The following is a 21,207-nucleotide window of genomic DNA, read 5'->3' on the forward strand; positions in this document are numbered from 1 at the left end:
GAAATGCCCTAGGAAAGGGGGAAAGAAAGGGCCGGGTTGCTGATTATTTACAGCTCTGAGCCCCAAGCAGGTACACAGAATTAAAGGCCTCCCACCATTCCAACTGCATGTAATTTTATTGTGAAAATGACTGCCTGCCAATAAGTCACGTTGTTCACCCTCATCTCTGCGAGGACTTCTGAGGAAGCACAACTGAGCTCACTTAACACCACTTGGCAGCTGTAAGCAGATGACAGTTGAGATGCTGGTGATGGAGTCTTTTTAAAAATTTTACATTTTCGCCATTGTTGTTCAGTCTCTTAAGTCGTGTCCGACTCTGCGACCCCCTGGACTGCAGCACGACAGGCTTCCCTGTCATTTACCATCTCCTGGAGTTTGCTCAAATTCATGTCCATAGAGTTGGTGATGGCATCCAACCATCTCGTCCCCTGTCGCCCGCTTCTCCTCCTGCCTTCAGTCTTTCCCAGCATGAGGGTCACATTTTAACCTATGACTTTATGAATCTCTGGATCGAGTGTGCTGGAAGTAATTCATGTGTCAGTTGGAGTATTTCCTCTTTGAGGAAGGCATCAGCTGGTCCTGGGCCCGGTGCCTTTGGGAGCTGGTCAGCAGTGGGTTTGTGTTGAGCCTGCAGAAGTCCAAAGGTATGTATGTGTGGAGGCGAGAATGAAGGGAAGGCACCGAGGGATTGCCTTGGCAAGTAAAATTATAGTTCCCATACGCAGGAGCTATGGCCCTCTCTTGTTGCCAGGCAGAGTTCCCGCAGATTCATGGCAGAGGTGTCTGTGCAAACGAATCCAATTTATGTCCAAACAGAAATGACATGCAAATCGGACTTCTTCCCCCAAGGAAAGCGAAGGCAGGTAGCACGGTCAGTTGGGAAAAAAATAAATAAATAACCGCCCCCCCCACCTCCTTTCCGTCTTTAGAAGAGGGAGTGGTATTAATATAGTAGCAGATTAGAGCTTTATTTGTTTAAACCTTGCAGATCCTGTAAGCATTCACAATCCTCTTGACTTGTAGTGCCTGATTGTAAAAAGAACAGTTGAATGAGCTCATTGTTTCCTGGGTTTTTTTCTGTAATGTATTTTACAAACACTCCGGTGACAGGCCTGACACGCTGATTTCTATGTAGTCGCACTTCAGTTTGGGATTACAGCATTAATAACAGAGTTCCATGCATCATGCCATTTTTAAGCATGATCGTTATGATAAAGGGCATATACTTAATTACAGGCCTGCTTAATTACAGCTCTGTTGAAGCTCGTTTGTTTAGGAGAATGCTAATTGCGCTGCGGAGCCCACGGCACATCCGTGCTTTCATCTGCTGTGTGCCGCTCGGTGCCGAGGATCAGCGTTTTGTTAAAACTGCCACCAAAAGTAAAATGGAAAAAGAGAAAAAGGGGGCGGGGGGAAGGAAGAAGACGAAGAGAGCACTCGTCCTAGTCCTGAAAGGTGGCCTGCCTGGCGCGGGGCTGTGGGCCTGCACAGAAGCCCCTCCTGGGCAGATGCCCTGTGGTCCCCGCTTTACAGGCAGGGCGGCCAAGGCCCAGAGGGGTCAGATGGCCACACACCTGCTGCACATCCTCCCTGCCACAGCCATGGCATTGCCACTGCCAGCTGGGCACCTGGGCTCAAATCCTGGCCCCATCAAACTCCCTAACGCCTCAGCCTTGGGTTCCTTAAACGTTAACTTGCCCGTGACTATCGTGGAGGACGTTATTTGGTGCACGTTGGCTCTCTTGGGTGTGGTCAGTAAATGCGGTTTCCTTTCCTTCACACTCTCTCTGGCCTAGAGTTGGGCAGGGGAGTTCTTCTACATCCAAGGTTTCAGGGGGTCACGGGACTGGGACAATGGATTGCTCTGGGCCCCGGAAGCTCCACCTTCAGTGCCAGTGAGGAAAGGACAGACCTCTGTGTCCTGCCTCTGGGTTGTGCCCATGGATCAGTCAGGCTGTGTTCATGTGAGAGCCTTGTGCAAGCCCAGGCTGCCTGGGAGGCCTGGTGAGGGGGGGAACGAACATGTACCCCCTGAGCGGTGGCTCTGTGGGGGCTGCCCCTGTTCACGGCTCCCCCTCAGCCCCTCCACCGCGTGTCACTCTCACTGGGACTCGGCAGTGGTTGAAGGCTGGGGGAGGAGTGGGATGAGGACAGAGCACCAGAGCACGGTGAGGAAGACACGTGCTCCCCCATGAGGAGCACGGACGATGATTTATGAGATCTTTTGGAACATGTAAAAAATGAGCACCATTGATTTTAAGAATTATGTCTCACAAGCCTCTAGATATCTTAAAATGTGGAAAAGCTGCCCAGATAGGGAGAATAGAGATGGATGTCCTGGAATTAGAAGGGGATGTAGCAGTCCCACAGATCAGCTTTTCTACCGATACACAAGATCCCTCTCTAACCCCCTGACAAGTGGCCATGTGTCTGGAACTTTCTCAGCCAGTGCTGTGCCCTTCCTTCTGGCTTCTCCAGAGGAGGACAAGGTCTCCCCCGGAAATCGTGCCCTGACGCCAGCCCCTCTTCTTGTGACAGCTCTCAGAACACGTGCAGACGCTTGACCATGTTCACCTCCAAGGCTTCTCTTATCTGGTGATGGCGGCTGTTCAGTCACTCAGTCGTATCCGACTCTGTGCGACCCCATAGACTGTAGCCCACCAGGTTGCTCTGCCCATGGGATTTCCCAGGCAAGAATACTGGAGTGGGTTGCCATTTCCTTCTCCAGGGCCTCTTCCTGACCCAGGAATCAAACCTGCGTCTCCTGCATTGCCGGGCAGGTTCTTTACTGCTGAGCCACCAGGGAAGCCCCTCTTCTGTCTGGACCAGAACCCATCTAGCTGCACTTCTTCTCGCATGCGGGACACTGGGCTCTTGGGTGCCGGGTATGGTCAGGCCTCCCTACAGCAGCAGATCTGATGACTTCCTCTCCTTCCCTCCTGTGGGCTGGCCTCAGGTCCCTCACCAAGCTGTCCAGGACAGTGGTCTTGAGAGTGCAATCCCAGCATGGAACCCCTCCGTTGAGCCCAGAACAGACCAAGGTGGTGATTCCCCCACCCTGGCATGGGGACAGCTGTGCTGTCGCGTACAATGGCAGCTCCCAACTTCTAAACAGCCAGGTCACATTGTTGACTTGTTCCACTACAGACAAGTGTTTTTTTGTGTCTTCTGCTGTTATTCCAGCGTGAACGTCTCTTTCATTCCATCTGACGCAGTTGGCATTTTGGACCCAAGGTACAGGACTTAACACTGACCTTTAACAAATTCCATCTATTAAATTTAGCCCATGACCCTGACTTCTTGAGATCTCTATTGGATTTCTCTCCCTTATCCAGTCTGTGGGCTGTCCCCATCGGCCGCATATCGGATATGCCTACTCTGCGTGCCTTCACTGAAGTAATTGATAACGCCCTGGGCACCCTCCAGAGAGGTTGCTTGAGGTCAGTGTCAATCTATTAATCAGCTTCTTGAACATCTAGTCCAACCAGTTATGGATTCTCCTACCCTTAACATTGTCCAACCGTACTTATCTGTCTTGTCTGTTCAGATAACGTGAGAAATTTGTCAAATGCTTTGCTCAAATCTGCCTTCTTTCAGCCTACCATAATCTTGGCTATGCTAGGTTTTTTTTTTTTTTTTAATAAATGAAACTTGGTTGGCAGATCATCTGTTCAGCAGACTCTCAGCGGCTCCTGGGGACCTGGCTCCCCTTTTCAGGGAGTCCGAGCGTGTCACCCCAGAGGCTGTTCCTCTTGAGGCAGCGCCTGTCCATTCAGCAGCTTCTGCCCCCAGGACCCCGTGGATTCACTCTCTTTTCCTCCAAGACTGTTAGAGTCTGTTCTCTAGAAGAATGCAAGGAGTATCTGGCTCTGCCCATCTTCCCATCCTGAACTCTTAAGATGAGGTGGAAACTTATCCCCAGATTCTCATCTCCCTCTCCCTCCCCAGACGGCTCCCCTCAAGGTGGGATTAGGTCCGCGTGGTTCTCCACAGCAGCCCCTCTGCTGCTCAACCCCATCAGGAGGCCATCACCCCACTGTGCTAAGGGCCACCCTCACACTGCTTCTTGCTTCTCAGTCTTGGGAATGCATCCTCCCTTCTCCCCAGAGGTATCCCAGCCTGGAGCCCCGTTACAGGGAATGCTGAGCTCCCCAGGCACCCCCTGTGCTGGGATAGGAACACAGAGCTGACTCAGATGTGGACAGTCAGAGGCCCATGGCCAGCAGAGGAGACGCAGCCCTAGCCAGGCACCCATCGGGGCAGGCAGGACTTCAGGGACAGCGTCCTGCAAGAGGACATGCTGAGCTGACCCCAGAGGGATGGTGGAGGGACGGGGGTGGACATAGGGTGAAGGGGGGGAAGGGAGCACCCCTCCTTGGCAATTCCTGTCCCTTCCCTTTGGGTGCAGCTGTGACTCCAGCCTCGTGTCTCTCACTCCTGCCCAGTGCTCCCCAGGACTCTCATTTCCTGTAGTAATCCAGCCCTTGCAGGTCAGCGTACCATATTTTCAGAACACAAGTTCACAGAACAGACATTGACATTTTGATGGAAACAGATGTCACCAGTGAGAAGGGCAATCTTCATCATATCTTTCCAGAACCTCCAGACACTATGATGGGCAGAAAGCCCAGTGAATGACCAGACAGGGTTCCCAGCCCAGGAATGCAGCCAGGGCAGGTGACCACAGGGGCTTTGAGAGTTTGAGGGACAGGTAAAGTAGGCTGTGGTTCCCAGCATCTGACATGGGGTGGGCAGGATGTGGGCGGTGGCTTCATGACGAGGGGACTGACTATGGAGGGAAGTGTGGGTCCAGAGGACAGTGGTGGGTGTGACTTGGGGCTGTTGGCGCACATAGTCACCTCCTGGCCCGTAGGTCTGTTGGAAAAGAGCTGGCCAAAGGCCAGCTAGACACTTGGCGAGCATGTAGTATTATCAAAACCATGAAAGGCCCTGGTGTGGAAGAAGCAGGTTTGCTGTCAGAAATAGCAAGTATCCCTCATAGGAGGGCCAGAGACTAGATGTGGCCCCTGACCACCTGTCTGCGAGTGATCAGAAATGCTGCCAGTGCTGCATGCCCACTGGCCTGCATCAGGAAGCAGCCAGGGTCAGAGTGCCACGTGAGGTGAGCCTTGACTTCCAGCCACGGTGGATGGACGGTGGCAACTGCGGGGAAGGGAGCTTGGCCCTTCCCTTGGGTTCTGAGTGGGCCTTGTCCTGTCTATTCTAGAAGGCATCGCAGCCTTTCAGGGATCATCTGTTAAGGGCTGTATTTTCCAGCTGTGAATGCGCATGCGTGGCTGTGTCACTTCAGTCATGTCCGGCTCTTTGTGACCCCATGGACTGTAGCCCACCAGGCTCCTCCGTCCATGGGATTCTCCAGGCAAGAATCCTGGAGTGGGTTGCCATTTCCTTCTCCATGCATGTAGAATGCGTGTAGGTGCTCAGATTTCCTTAGTATATTTGTGTATATGACATACTGCTTAAGGTGACAGTGGGCTCCCTGCTCCTTCCTGGGGAGGTGTCACACTGTCCCCAGTGCTTAGCTGGGTCTCCAGGCAGGGAGGGCAGGTCCCCGGGGCCTCTGTGATGCAAGGTCTCTGACCACAGATGTCTCTGTCCGAGCCCCATGGCCCACGCAGCCCTCCCAGGAAAGGAGGGGGTGTCCCGTGCCGTAGTAGGGCCGGCTGCGGGGAGCTGGCGCGAGGTCCACCCCCGGCTGATCCAGGGTAGCCGGCCGAGCTAGTTCCTTTTCATACTTCCCAGAGAAGGTCCATTTTCTCCCTCCCCAGAAATGATGGAAGTAGCTTAAAATGAGACATTTGGCTCATCTTGGTGATCAGAGAGGATTTGTCCCAGAATTCTTTTCTTACTTCCTTTTCTTCTTTCTGCTTCTGCGACTCTCTATTTCTTAGGACTAAAAAAAAGAAAAACCATTGTCCACCACCAGTGTCCCAGACAAGGCCCTCCAACCCCGAGACGACAGGGAAAGTGGGGACCTTCATTCCCAGGGAACTAACTCATCACTCCACATCTTTCCGTAACCACAACTGACCAGAAAACCGTGAGGCCCCCCATGCCGTGCCTGTGGCTGGGACTAGCGAGGCCAGTTTGGCCCCTGCTCGGGGCTGATGGGGACGCTGGACCCCGGGAGAAGCCCCTGCCCATCTCCCAAGCCTGTGGCTGCCCAGCCTTCACACTAGGAGCGCCTGTGTCACGCTCTGTCCAGGGTGACCTGTTTCCCTGGGTGCCAGGGTTTCCACATGGACGTAGGAATCCCTCATCCCAGGAGAAGAGGGGCAGCCCCAGGTCATGACTTGGTGGCGATGATGACCTGGGGACACTGTGGATGCAGGGCGGCGGGAAAGAACCTGAACCCCTGACCCCTGCCTTCCCTGTTTTCCCTTTTGGGGGCCCATTCCCACCGATTCTGTGTCCTCTGAACACTGAGCAGACAGTTGAGCCTCCATGCAGCCCTAAAAGACCAGGAGCCAGCAGTGGTGGCTGCATAGGCCCACCTGCCGAGCTCACATGGACAGCTCACACCAACTCCTACACAGGCCGCACTGCCCTCCTTTTAAACCCAAGCACACCCAAGGTCGTGGCCAGGGTTCAACCCAATCTTTTTGACTCCAGAACCACTCTTTCCCCCCAAACCTGGACCTTTCCTGTGAGCCTGACAACCTGGCTGTGATCAGGACTCGGCCAGGAGGGCACCTCATGAACACACTCACTGCCCGCCTCCACCCCGAGCCCCCAGCCTTGTCCCTTCCACCCTGTGAGCCTCTGTCCTGCTCCCAGCCCCTCAGTAGCTCCCCCCACTCACAGCTGGGACCCTGGGTGGGCTCCGGACTGTCCTTGCTCTCACAGTTCCTGTCTGTACTTCCCTCTGGGTGTCTGCCTCGCTCACCAGGTGTGTGTCCTGGGAGCACGGATGGTACCTGGGCACATGTCGCCCTCGGCCCCACTCACCTGTGCACGTGTCAGCCGGCTCCAGCCCCTGACCGCCCTGTACTGTCCGTGTCAATAGCTCAAGTTACTGAACGTCAGTGGATCTGCAATGCCATTTATTTTCACTTTTTTTTCCCCCTTTTCTTTTGCAGCCATGGATGGTGTGCCTTTTATGATTTCAGAGAAGTTTTCTTGTGTTCCAGAAAGTGTAAGTTTCTTGCATGATTGCCCTCCCCCTCAGCTCCCTCCACCCCTAGCCTAAGCCCTTCTCTTCACAGCGCTGCAGGGCCATCTTGGCAGCCCCCAAACCCCTCCCTTGCCAGAATCATCCATCGCTACCTTTGTGCCTCACCCCCCACCACCGGAAGCTCAAGAGCAGGACTCTGTAGCTGTGCCTAGAAGGTTCTTGATAAGTGAGAGAAAAGAAAGGATAAGGGTGGGGAGGGAGCAAGACAGACGAACAGACACACTCAGACGCAACCACAGCCGAGGCTTCTTGATTCAGCTGTGATGGTGAATTGTTCTGAACCTCGCTGGCTGTAAATGTTCCTGGTTTCCAAGCTCACCTTGTTAATTTCTGCTCTTTTTTATTTAACATTGACAACGTTCAGCAGAAAGCAAGCTGCTAACCCTTTCCCATTGTCATTGCCGCATCCTGTGATGACCACATTCTCTGCTCTGAGTCACAGGCGTCTGAATGGCAGGGCTGGGCCTGTTCACGCAGGCAGCTGCCCGGCAGCTGTGGGTCCATCGCCCACGGCAGGCCAACCCAGACCCCACAGTACACGAGAGGGAACCGAGGCCAGGCTGGGCCCCCAAACCGTCTTTAGTGACAGAGGGATGAGTGAACTAGCCAGACCTGAAGGCCAGACCCCACACCTTGAGAGGCATGCACGGCCTTGCAGGGCCCATCTGGCACCCCTGTGCCCTGTCTCCGGCGGTGCCTGCACCCCTCAGCGGTGCAGGCCTGGTCTGCGGGCTCAGTAGACTTGTTTCTGGATTTTTTTCAAATCCTTGCTGCAGAAGTTTGCTCTTGAGTAGTTAATAAACATGACAGCCCTGGTTTGGGCACCAGCTCGGAGTCCTTCAAGCAAAAGTGTTTTTCTTGGATCCAGTTTAAAACCACCCAGCTTGTGATCTGACCTGCCCTAGAGTTTCCATTTTCATGAAATATAATAGGCCTCCTCTGAACCCTTCTGGTAAGCAGCTTAATCTTGAAAAAAAAAAAAAAAAAGAAAAATACACGCCCGTGATGTTGACACGAGGAGCCTGTGTAACTTCAGCCGACCACTCACTCCACTTGGCTGTGTTGCCATGGAGACGCTGGCACCTCTCCCGCCCGCGCAGTTGGAGAGGCCATTCTGTCCTGCGCTGCGGCTCCAAGCGGGCAAGTTTAGTGGGGCAGTTAGAGCCTAATGATACAACAGCTGGACCACCGCTGGATCCCGGGCCGCGTGGGCAGGCGGCCCCATGCTCACGCCGCGCGGGCTGGCAGCAGGAGAAAGCCAAACTGTTTTGTGGTCGCAGGCAGCGCAGCTCCAGGAGCCGAGAGCCTAATTCGGTGGCCCTGTCCCAAGTCCGGGCTCTGCCGACTCAGCGAGTGCTCAGGCAGGCGGCCACGGGCCAAGTCCAGCGCTTCCCCTCGCTTCTCTCTCTAATCTCCCGGCAGCCCGGCCTGGCCGGGAGGGGCCCGCCCACTGATGCTTTGTAACCAGAGAGGAGGTTGATGGAGGGATTAACCTGTCCTGCTACATCCCACCTAGAAGCAGGCGGAGGCACTGAGTCCCGTCAGAATCCAGGTCCTGGGGCTCAGAGCCGGCCTTCAGGGAATCCCCCCACTGGCCCTGCTCAGACTCCAGCTCTTGCCCCCTGCCTCTGGGCTGCAGTTCAAAACCACGAAGGCCTCCGGGGGTTTTATCCGACTCTCGGGTTTCACCTGTTCACCCCCAGCTGCTAACCCCACGGAGCTGCCTTGGGAATACAGACCATGGGGATCCCAGAGGGGACCCTGGCCAGGGACCTTGGAGACACGGCTCCCTCTGCCCCTCACCGGGTGCTTCAGCCCAGGCTTCTCTGGGCCTCCAGCTGACTCTCGTTGCCCTGTGGTTTAATTTTTCATGCTGGCTGTGGAAAAGCCAGTGTTTTCAAAGAAGAAAGGTCCCCATCTCTATGAAGTTTTAGAAACAAACACCCCATTAAAATGGTGTTATTATTTTCCACCACTGTTGATTTCTCAAATGACCATTGATAGGCAGTTGGTTAGTTCATTCACCTGGCATTTTAAATGACCTAGAATTCCCTCCACCCCCTTCCCTGATGTTAAGGAGTCCCAGGCAAGAGATGGGCTGCCTGCCTCCCCAGAGTTCCTCAGACCTGTTCCAACACACAGGCGGGGGTGGTCAGGGCAGTGTAGTGAAGCCGTGGGTACCTGCATCCCCCTGGCTGCAGAAAGAGCATACTGGCCTTTCCGGGGAGGGTTATGGGGGTGCAGTCAGAGAGAGACGAGAGGCAGAAATGACTGGTGACAGCGATGGTCTTTCAGGAGCGCTGTGACTGCCCCCGACCTGGGTGCCTAAGCAGGAGTCCCCACCAGAAGGGGCCCGGCGGCAGCCAGGTTTTCTGAGTCTGCTCCTGCAGCACTGTGGAGTCACACTGATGGTTTCTGTGGCAAAGGAGTGGAGAAAACACCAGATCGCAGTGGGGTTTGAAGTGTCGCAGTTGTGAAGAAGAGCAAATGTGAAGCAGCAATTTTTCCAGCCACGTAAGAGGATGACTCGATGTATTTTCAGATGCAGCCCTTTGATCTCCTGGGAATCACCATCAAATCTCTGGCAGAAATTGAAAAAGAGGTAAGCAAGCTCCCCAGGATGGGGCAGGTGGGGCCCGGGTCCTCGCTGGCCGGCCCGGCGTCTCCCTTCCACATTAAGGGTGTGTTCCAGGCACAAGAAGGGACCTCGGGGTGGGGCAGCCCTCTGAGAAAGATGCTTTCACTCAAGTTTACTTCTTAGAAAAAGAAGCTCTCTTTTTAATGTGTGTATTACTTAAAGTAATGACGGAAGGTTTTACATGATAACACGGAACAGTCAACGCTGCTTCATTTTGTTAAAAAAAAAAAGTCTCGGCTTAAAGAAGGCAGAGGCTGGGGCCAGGACGCGGAGTTGGCTCTATCCTTCAGCTGTATTATTTGCCTCCAGTAGGGGTTTGAGGAAATGTCCGAGCCGTTTCACAATTTAGAGGAAGGATCAGGACACATTCCATTGTGCTTGATAAAGCCAAACCCCACTTGGCAGCCTGGTTAGAAAGAGTTTGGATGTTTTCCTAATAAAAAGAGATCCCAGGATTTGGAAGCACATGTGACACCTCTGAGGACAGAGAGTGGCGATAACAGAACGAAACTGGGGGTCAGCTCTCCCGGTGGTCTCCCCACTTCCATCAGACAGTGCCGGCGTGCGTGTCATCTTCTGTGTGGAGACGGCTGTTAAGCGGTCACATGCTTGCAGCCGGCTCTCCTCAGAGAGGGACATCCGTCTCAGAGATGGAAATGGAAGAACCATTTCAATATTCTCAGCTCCTCTGGGTGTTCTCTTGTGTACCCGGCTAGCAGAAGCAGGTTGCATTATTGAAAGATGGCTGAAATCAAGGAAAATTGAATCAATATAGTACAACAAATTTCTAAACCTGTCACAGCAAAAACAAGACAAAAAAGTCCCCCCTTTGTCTTGGATTTTCAGTAAATCGTAAAACCCCAAGCTGACTGTCATCTATAGATTTTAAGAGGGGTAGAACAATGACCGGCTGCCACATCAGAAAAACACGGGTGGGTGGAGCCCCAGGTCAGCCCTGGCTGAAAGTGAGGTGACGCCCCCCTCCCCGGACTGCCTTTGTGTGGGGTCCCCACAGGGTGGCGCCGGCGAGCGTGTCCAGACGACCTTTGCAGAGACCTGCAATGGCAACCCACTCCAGTACTCTTGCCTGATGGATGGAGGAGCCTGATGAGCTGCAGTCCATGGGGTCGCTGGGAGTCAGACACGACTGAGTGACTTCACTTTCACTTTTCACTTTCATACATTGGAGAAGGAAATGGCAACCCACTCCAGTGTTCTTTCCTGGAGAATCCCAGGAACGGGGGAGCCTGGTGGGCTGCCGTCTCTGGGGTCGCACAGAGTCGGACACGACTGAAGCAACTTAGCAGCAGCAGCAGCAGCAGCTCTGGCCGCAGGCTGTGAAGCGGGGAGCGGCCTGTGACCTTTCAGGATGGACAAGGTCGCACAGACTTTAAGGGGCGGGGGTGGGGGGGCCAGGGGTATGCCCCTTCTCTGCTTAAAGCTTGGATAACAGGAAAACCTGTCTCATGAACACTAAAGGGACAGGTGTGAAAAACACCATAGACAGCAAGTGACCATCACTGTGGGTTGGTGGGGGTAGGTAGCCAGTGCCGGAGACAGGGCAGCTGTGAATGTCACCCCTTCTCTCTCTGCCTGTCCTCCCGGGCTGTAGCCAGAGCCCCGTTTATTTAAGCATCTGCTACATGCATAAAGTCCAGGCTCTGGGCCTGGACTTTACCTCCATTATCACCGATTCTCACCCCAGGCTGACCAGGTGACAACATTCCTCCCCATCTCGTGGGTCAGAACTTGAGGCTCAGAGAGGCGAAGTTACCTGCTCAAGACAAGATGGAGATCTAGCGCATCGTACTCCAGACACCCTCCGTTATGACGTAAAGTCCATGGCCCCCTGTCCTCAGGCTGGTGAGGACAGTGGTACTAGGGAGGCCCATCAACCTGGGTCCTGACCCCACCTGGGCCTTCAGGTGACCAGGACAGGGTGAAATAGGAGAGAGCCCAGTGGTAGAGCCAGTGTCCATGGTGGAAACCACCATCAGTTCTCCTAACTCTCTTGCCATGGAAGGGCCAAAAATGTGTTTGTTTAGAGTACGGTGTGCTGATGTCGGGCGCTCTGAGCAGAGCTTGGCAGGGGTAGCATCCTCAGATTTTCCATGTAACCTTTCTGAGCCTCAGTTTCCTCTTATGTAAAGCCAGGAAAGTATTAATAATGAAAACGCTCTGTAGCATTTGTGGGTATCACTGAGACAGTCACGGAAATGGCCCAGAGCAGCACTTGCTGTGGCAGCTGCCCAGTTAGGTATCAGTTCATTTAAGTCACTCAGTCGTGTTCAACTCTCTGTGAGCCCGTGGACTGTGGCATGCCAAGTCCCCCTGTCCATCACCAACTCCCAGAGTTTACTCAAAGTCATGTCCATCGAGTCAGTGATGGACCAACCATCTCATCCTCTGTTGTCCCCTTTTCCTCCCACCTTTAATCTTTCCCAGCATCAGGGTCTTTTCAAATGAGTCCATTCTTACATCAGGTGGCCAAAGTATTGGAGTTTCAGCTTTAGCATCAGTCCTTCCAATGAATATTCAGGATCGATTTCCTTTAGGATGGACTGGTTGGATCTCCTTGCAGTCCAAGGGACTCTCAAGAGCCTTCTCCAACACCACAATTCAAAAGCATCAACTCTTTGGCGCTCAGCCTTCTTTATAGTCCAACTCTCACATCCATACACGACCACTGGAAAAACCATAGCCTTGACTAGACAGACATTTGTTGGCAAAGTAACGTCTCTGCTTTTTAATATGCTGTCTAGGTTGGTCATAACTTTTCTTCCCAGGAGCAAGTGTCTCTTAGTGAGGTATAGCAAGTGTCATGATGGTGGGTGGTGTATTTTTATTTATTTTTGGCTGCGCTGGGTCTTCATTGCTGCACATGGGCTTTCTCGAGTTGCGGGGGCCCAGGGCTCCTCTCTCACTGTGGTGCACGGGCTTGTTATCGCAGCGGCTCCTCTTGTTGCGGAGCTCGGGCTCTAGGGCGCGTGGGCTTCAGTAGTTGTGGCACACAGGCTTAGTTGCCCCGAGGCACATGGAACCCTTCAGGACCAGGGATCAAACCCACGGCCCCTACATTGGTAGGCGGACCACCAGACAAGCCCAGTCATGTTGTGGTCATTGTCACCACCACCCCCCTGGTCCACAGGAAGCGGGGTGAGCTGGTGCAAGTCCGCCCCGTTGCAGCCTGACGCTCTGCCCTCTGAGGCAGAGCAGAGAGAGCCAGTGGACCACGCCCGGCTTCCTTCCTTGCTTTCAGTGATAGGTTAAAAGCACACACTGTGTTCTCTGTTGAAGGAGATTAAAGTGGAGTTAGAGAAAATGTAGGGAAATGGGGAGAGGTTAGACATGCTAAATAGGCTGGGAAACCATCACTGACATCCCCACCGTCAGGGAGGCCATGAGGGTTTTCATTTAATCTGAGGATTTAGAAGTTACTTCCACCAGCCATCCGCGTGCACGTAATGGTGATTAGCATGTTGACATCCACACACTCCCGCAACATCAGCGAGCGTTCTCCATAAATAAACTGGAGAACTAGCCCCTCTCAGCCCCTGAACTCAGCATAGCTCCTGGAGTTGGAGGCAGAGGAGGAGCTGAGCCCACAGCTCCCTGGCCCCCTGGCCCCACTCTCGGGCTCCGTGGGCTGGCCCTGAGCACCTGGGGGTCCCCTTGATTTTGCCCCTTTTCACTCACACCCAGTCTGTCTGTCCTTCGGGGGTGAGGGGCGTTGCTTGGGGAGGAGCCTGGGAGCAGCAGGAGCTCGGATGGGGGCTTGCTTTGCTCTTGTTTACGGCATCAAGCCCAACGCCCTCCCCCAAGAAGTCAGGAGACTGCCTTTAGGTTCAGGGCTGACCGTGACCTGCACCATCCCCTTGCCCATCCTGAACACCACTCCCCCCGGCCCCGCCCCAGATCTTGCCGGGGATTCGCAAACAGCAGGGAGAGCCTGGCATCTGTGGGGGCTGCCTTGTAAGGGGCAGGCTCTCCCCTCCCTTATCCCTGCATGCCTCCAGGGGGAGGTGGTGTCATCCTGGCACACAGCAGAAGCGTGGGCCCCGGGTGGTCCTGGCTGTAGAGGAAGTGGGAGTGCTCGCCCCGAAGCAGCCCGTCCAGGAGTGGCGTTGGCCTGCTTGCTCCCCTGCCGGCTTTACCGTCCCCCACCCTGCCCTGCCTGGGGGATGCTCTGTCGCCATCATTTGGCCTCAGGGACAAGTCACCCCCAAACCAGCCTCATCACTCTGTCTGTCTTGAGCTTGGTGATTTGGGACCAGAGAGGACACCTGTCCCCAGGTGCCCCCCCCCCCCAGAGCAGGGACCCACCGGACCCCAGCCTGCCACTTCCAGGAGTAACAAGTGCAGGGAGACTGGGTGTCGCCCCTCCCCCCCCAGCAGTGGGTGGCAGTGCTCCTCCAGCTCCCCCACCGTGGAATCTGACCACCTCAAGGAGAGGGTGCCACCTGGCCCTGCCAGCAGGGAGGTGGCACAAGGCTCGCTGGCAGTGTGGACCAGAGCCATCCGCCGCTGTGTAGACACTGATGTCTGTGGACTGTGCAGACCGCGGAGGAAACATGGCATAGTGGAGGGACACAGTTCTTGAGTCCAGCCCCCCTCCCCCAGATAGCACGCCAAATCCGCCACCTATGCTGACCCTGGAGCAAGTCCCCTGGCCTCCCCATCCTCAGGGTGGCATGCAGGCCCGGGGTCCCACCATGGCCATAGCGCCCACAGGAGGCCCCCCGCAGGCGTGGTGACACCAGGCTGCGTTTCACGAATGGCCCCCAAGGAAGGTCACGATTATAAAGTCAGTGGCTGTGCCACCCGCCACGTGTGGGGGGAATTCTTTAGGTGCTCGCAGGTGGTGTGGGCTGTTGAAGTAAACGAAGCCGAGGTGAGTAAACCAGTCCTCGCTTTGAAGGCTGTCACTCTCCAGGCTCCAGCAGCCGCATCCCATGCCATCCACGTCTACCCTTGGCTCGGGGCAGGGGCTTTGCCACGTAAATTACCCCTTAAGTCAGGAGAGCATGTTTTTGCTCACCCCCTCCGGGCCACGGGAGGTGACCAGGGAGCAGCCAGCAGCAGCTGTTGGGCGGGCAGGGGCTGGGGGGTTTGCAGTGGTCCCTTCTGGCCCTGACCTGGCCCCCGTGCCCCAGGCAGCAGTCATTGGGCTCTGCAGGAGGGCGGCAGGGGTCCCCAGAGGGCTGCATCCAGTGTGAAGCCCTTATCGTCCTCCCTGTTGCCCAGACAAAAGGTTCTCTCCGTTCAAGAGTCGGGAAAAGTGTAATTTCGCAGCCGACCCGGTGATGAAGCATCTTCTCTCAGCGCCAGGAGATGGGCATATAAATATTCTCTGTCTCTGCCGCTCTTTATTTCCCTTGTAAGCAGGCGCCCCATCCCTCCCTCTGATGGATGCCCCTCGCAGCCAGCCCGGGAGCTCCCCAGCTCCTCAGTTCGGCAGCGATTCTCCGGTCTCCTTGCCTCTCCCGTAGCCTGTTCATCCTACCCCCACCCCCAGCCCCACCTCCCTCACCCACGGCCCTGTCCCTTGTCTCCAGAGCAGTGGCCCAGAGACAGTGGCCTCGACCATAGATTCCATGCCGAGTGCACAACACCGCAAGCCTCTATAAATAGGAGCCAAGGGTTCCTATGCCTGAAAGGACAACCCGAGAGCCTCCCAGCCCCATACACAAAGACTTTCCCCACCATGGCTGCCGCCCTCCCCTGGAAAAGACCACAGCGTTCAACCCCCTTCAGTGGTCACCCCACTCAGAAACGTGGCGAGGAGCGTCATCATTAGCCCAGCACACTCCCTGGTGGAGCAGACGGCCTCCATTTTCACTCGACTTTAAGGCTAAAAGACAAGGGAGAGTCTAATTAGTAAAGGGACGATCTGATATTAATCACTCCCTTAAAATTGACAAGGGAGGCAGTCCATTTAACCACTTAATGGCTACAGGTTTTTATGGGCTGCTGTTTGCAGACGTATTTAATGATGAAGTTATAAATCCAAAGGAGCTTACAATTTTAATTTTATACCTGAATATTTCCCTTGTTCTCATGTTTGTGGTCGGTCCTCCAGAGTGTAGTCACGTGGAATGTTCCTTAAATGAACATATTTGCTAACTGGCGTGATTTCAGTTTTTAAAACATTGGTTCCAGCAATTAGGCATTTTTTTTTTTCAGTTCCCAAATGACTAGAGAAATTCGTCTTGATTATAATTGCTCTTAGCCACGCATATCTAATTTGTGTCTTTTTAAGTGTTAATTAGTAAACAGTTTGAGCTGACATCTTTATGTGTTTGTGTGTTGAAAAATGGGGCTTATTGCTTATTTAGCTTGGGGCTGATTCCACTCACATTTACGTCACGACATTGAGGTGAAATTAATGGAAATACAATTGGCCTCACGAGGTAAAAAGAATTTTTGGAACCAACTTGTGGACGCCCACTTTGCACGGACTTCTGCAAGCGCTTCCGATATATGAGATTAGAGTGGATTTGGGAGCTGCATGTGCGGAGAGAAAGTGAGGCAGAAGATTTTTGTATCAGTAATGAAATGGCAGAGTCCCAATTTTATAAAAGCAAAATGTTCATATCCCAGTGCAATTGTTCATTCTTCCTACTTCTGGAAAGCTTTCATTGTGCATATTAATGTTAGAAGAATTTTGCAGAGGGCGATGTCACAAAATGCGTGATCACTTTGCACCATCTAGTGGTCAGGTCTCAAACTGCAACAGGAAATAAGGTGTCCTTTATCCGTGAGATTCAACGTTTTCATCCCCCAGCATCTTTTTTATCTTTTGTTTTCAGTCAGGAAGCTGATATGTTTGGGGAAAGAAATTCACCTACTTCATTTATTAAATGAAAGTTAGTTAATTAGATAGAAGTTAACCTTTCTTATCTATTGTTCTGCTCCCCCTTTGTTTATATTGTTTTCAAAGACCCAGTTGTTCAGTCATGCCACTGAATTCTTTTTTTTTTTTTTTTAACTTTACAATATTGTATTGGTTTTGCCATATATCAACATGAATCCGCCACAGGTATACACTGAATTCTTACAGAGATATCACACTAAGCTGAGATCATTTCAGCCAAAAACAAAGGAACCTAATGAATTAGTTTAATGGATAGCCATCCCAAAGGCATAAAAGAAGGGTTGTTGTTGTCGCTCAGTCGCTAGCTCGAGTCCAGCTCTTTGCCACCCAATGGACCGCAGCAGTGCCTGGCCTCCCTGTCCCTCCTCATTCCCTGGAGCTTGCCCAAGTTCACGTCCATCAGTGATGCCATCCAGCCATCTCATTTGCTGCCACCCTCTTCTCCTTTTGCCTTCAGTCTTTCCCAGCATCAGGGTCTTTTCCGATTTGAAATGTGGGAAGTAGCTTGGGGACCTGCCTCTCATGGACCCTTCAGGAGTCTGACCACAGCTTGGGAACCACTGTTTGATGCCACAGACAAGACTAGTTCTCTCCCCATAAAGTGTGGCAGCCATCGTGGGCAGTTCATCATCTTCAGGATCTACCCTGCCAATCAGAATCAATTTTTAACATTTAGTGTTTTCTTTCCAAGTGCAAAGGTCATACATGTTTTTTAAAGAGAGCCCCCCATGGTCCACTCCTGGGAGAGATGCCCGCATCCAGCAAGCATCACAGATGTCAGTACCGCACATACCGCTCCTGGGTCTTGCTTTCACACCGACTAGTATATCTTGCACAACCTTCCATGTCATCGCACACAGATCTGCCCCATTCTTTTTAATGACTACATGTGGTTCCCTTTTATGATTGTGTCATAATTTATGTAAGCAATCCGCTATTGATTGACTCTTGAGTTGTTTCCAATCGTTCACTATTTCACTGCTGCAGTATGTTTCCTTGTACACGTCTTTGCTCTCCTGGGTCTTTCTTTAGAAGAATGCATGGTATTACCATTTTGCTTTCCAAAAAGAGAGTGACCCCCCTGCGCCCCCTGTCCTGTGGTGTGTGAGGGGTACCTGTTTCCCACACCCTCACTATAAGCATCACAGGTATGTAAAGGTGGACATCTTTTCATATATTTATCAGCCATTTGTATACTTCTTTTGTGAATCTATTCTGTGTGTGCCCTTTGCCCAGTTTTTTCTATTGGCTTTTTTAGTTTTTTCATTCATTTGTGAGTTTTTTATGTTCTTTGTAACAGCCTGCTTTCTGTCCTATGTTCAAACACACACACACACACACTCTTTAACCAGTGGCTTTTCACCTTGTTAAAGATGTGTTTTGCTATATAATAGTTTTTAATTTTTCATGGGCAATCATGACTTTAATGTTTCGTTTTTGGTTTCATGTCATACTTAAGATTATAAAAAATACTCCTATTTTCTCATACCCTTTTGTGTTTTAATATCTTACAGTATTAAACAGTTTTCAACTATTTGATCCATCTGAAGTTTATTAGAAGGTAAAAACTAGAACCAGCTTCATTTTATCCTAAACCGTTAACCAGTTTTCTTACCATTGTTTACTTCCTTCGGTAGTTTTAAGTGTTACTCTTATCGTCTAGTTCCATCTGTAAGTGAACCAATGGTGGTTTTTCTTGACACTCATCTCTGTTCTTTTTGTATGATTACCACACTGCCTTGACTCTGATAGCTTTATAATAAGCTTTAATATATGATAAGCTTAGTTCTTCCTTCTCCCCCCAGCCCAGACTTTTCTAATTATAGTCCCTTGATTATTCTTCCAGTGGAACTTTAGACTCTTTTCAGGGGGAGAAACTCCACCCTAGATGTTTATTGTTGACTGCACCGAGCATGTAGGTTAATAGATGTTTGGTGAAGAGTCTCCACCTGGGGCTTTGTGTCTGTCGCTCAGCAGGGTAGAAGGGTGTTCTTTGCAGAGAGTCTGCACACTTCTTTGTAGGTTATTGCTAAGTGTTTGATGTTTTTGTGGTTCTCATGAGTAGGGTCTTTTTTTCCATTATATTTCCTGTCATTTTTTTTGTATCAAAGAGCCGTTGACATTTGTATTTTATTTTAGGGGCTGGCTCTCTCGCTGACTTCTACTTCTGATGGTTTTCAGTTGCTTTTCTTTGGTTACGCAGGCCGGCGTTAATGTTGTCTGCAAACGCTGACACCGCCCCCTTCCTGAACCTTCAGCCAGCATTGCGGCCGGAACGATCAGGTCACTGGGCCTCCTTGTCTGAACGGAAATTTCTAGTTTCAATACTCACCCACAATGCTGCATTTTGGCTTGCTATATATAGGCATCATTTTTTTAATCATGTTAAAGAATTAGCCATCTATTTCTATTTTCCTAAGTGTTTTTATCAGGAATGGATAGTAGCTTTTGATAAATGTCTTTTAATCACCCATTGAGATGATCATATTTTTTTCTCTGCGGGCATATTAATATGGTAGATTATATTAATAGAGTTCCTAATTCTGAGAGTCTGAGTCCCCCTCCCCCCACCACCCTCTCTGGTTCTATCAGTAGCAGGGCCGCCAAGCGCCAGCCTCCGCCCAGGTCTCCAGGTTGCTGGCGCAGCAGCCCAGGGCGTTCATCATACAGATGAGGGAGCCAGGCTGAGCCCTTGGAAATGAACCTGAGGCAGAGCCGATGTTTGACAGACAGAATTATCTGCCCTGGATACCGTCGTGAGTTATACCTGGCTCATGTAGAATAGAGGTCAAGGTGAATTATTTGGTCTTTGGAAAGTTCATCCTAAAAGGATTTTTCTGTCCTTTTCTTGTGGTTTGGAACTCTCATCCCCCAAGTTTTAAAGTAATACCCCATACACCCCAGGGACTTCCCTGGCAGCCCAGTGATTAAGACTCTGTGCTTCCACTGCAGGGGGCGGGGGGTGGGGACGGCGCGAGTTCAATCCGTGGTCAGGGAACTAAGATCCCACATGCTGCGCAACTTGGCCAAAAAAATAGTTAATAACCCCCCCCAAAAAAATAGTAACACCCCCCCAAACTGAACTCTTAGAAGGTTGCCTGACGTGTAGGTAAAAAATGAGCATAAAGATGACGAGTAAGGAGGGCATAGTCCTGTAGTGATCACACAGCTGCCTCTTCACTCAGAAATCAGTGTCAGAAAGCAGCGTCGTTCCAAACATTTTCCACAAATAACCTGGGAGAGGGAAAATACAAATACCCATCTTTTAGGTGATACTTAGATGAATTCTGAAATGCCGGTTCACTGAGGGGGCTAGCCCTGTGGCTGTTTGTTGACGCACACCAGTGTTGAGTTGGCCACAAAGGCATTGTCAGCCCCCAGCCTTGCCCAGAGCCCCACGCAGACGACGCTGGTTGACACACAGGTTCCCGCCAGGCCCCCAGCCCCGCAGCACAGGAGGGGCCTGGAGAAGCAGAGCTCGTTAATACTCACACAGAGATCTAAGTCCCACCGTGGAATGCACGTTCCCCCGTTTCCTTTAAAATGCCTGGCCTTCTCCATCTGTATTTCGTTTTCCTACTTTTAAGCATGATGGGCACAAGAAATAGTTCTTGCTTACTCTGTCCCCATCAGTCCAAACAAAATGCAGTCATGGTGATAAAATGGCAGAACACTCTGGTTGGGTGATTTATAGGGAGTGGTGGGGACTGTGCAAATTGGAAAACCTGTGTGTTTCTAGAGGAGGCAGCCTCCATTCACCTGTGTGAAGCTCATGGTCGTGGTGCGAGAGTCAAGCCATAGCCCCCTAATTTTTTATATAAAACCTGGAAAATGTTGGCATTTTATGCCAAGTCTCTCAACTTTTCCACGTTTATGACTATTTTAAACCCAGGAGGGAGGTGTGGAAGCTTCCTGCACAGACCTGTCCCCAGGCATGGCTTCTCAGATCCCACCCCCACCCCTGCTCCGTCCAAGCACCATGACTTGGTGCCTTTGGGAAGGCTACTCCCCCCGGGACATTTGTCCTCCTCTGGGGACGATTAATTACTGGCCTCCAGCAGCATGAGCCTCCAGCTTGCACATGTCTGAGATACAAACACAGATCACATCTATACTTATACTGTCACCATTCATGGTGGGGGGTGGGGGGGGCAGTGGTGGCAATGTGGATGAACCCTGGGATCAGCACTTTGCCTCCATGAGGTAAACACCCCAGGATAGGGGCCAGGACACCATCAGCCCAGAGGCCGTGGCAATGCAGAGGACCCAAGGCTGGACCGACACACTGCTGCTTCCACAAAAGACTGAGAACCCAAATGACCTCCCCGTTGTCTGAGAACTGAGTCCCTAAGCTAGCTGTCTGCTCTGCATGGAGCTGCCCCTCACCCATCCACCCACTCACCTCTCACATCCTGTACCATCATCCATCCATCCATCATTCGTTCGTTCATCTCTTCTGGGCCACAGCGTCTACCAGACTCTGGAGCTACAGAAATGGCT

General features: G+C 52.0%; 1 protein-coding gene across 3 annotated transcripts in view; it reads left to right on the forward strand.

Moving 5' to 3' along the window:
* MVB12B (multivesicular body subunit 12B) overlaps positions 1 to 21,207 on the forward strand; it is a 193,435-nt gene that overhangs the window by 158,140 nt on the left and 14,088 nt on the right. For all 3 annotated transcript variants that reach the window (XM_027556289.1, XM_027556286.1, XM_027556287.1), the window contains exons 8-9: positions 7,101 to 7,156; positions 9,738 to 9,797. In XM_027556289.1, the coding sequence (XP_027412090.1) occupies positions 7,101 to 7,156; positions 9,738 to 9,797 (116 nt within the window). The remainder of the gene's footprint in view (positions 1 to 7,100; positions 7,157 to 9,737; positions 9,798 to 21,207) is intronic.

This window comes from Bos indicus x Bos taurus, chromosome 11 (genome assembly GCF_003369695.1).
Source record: "Bos indicus x Bos taurus breed Angus x Brahman F1 hybrid chromosome 11, Bos_hybrid_MaternalHap_v2.0, whole genome shotgun sequence".
Classification (NCBI taxonomy): domain Eukaryota; kingdom Metazoa; phylum Chordata; class Mammalia; order Artiodactyla; family Bovidae; genus Bos; species Bos indicus x Bos taurus.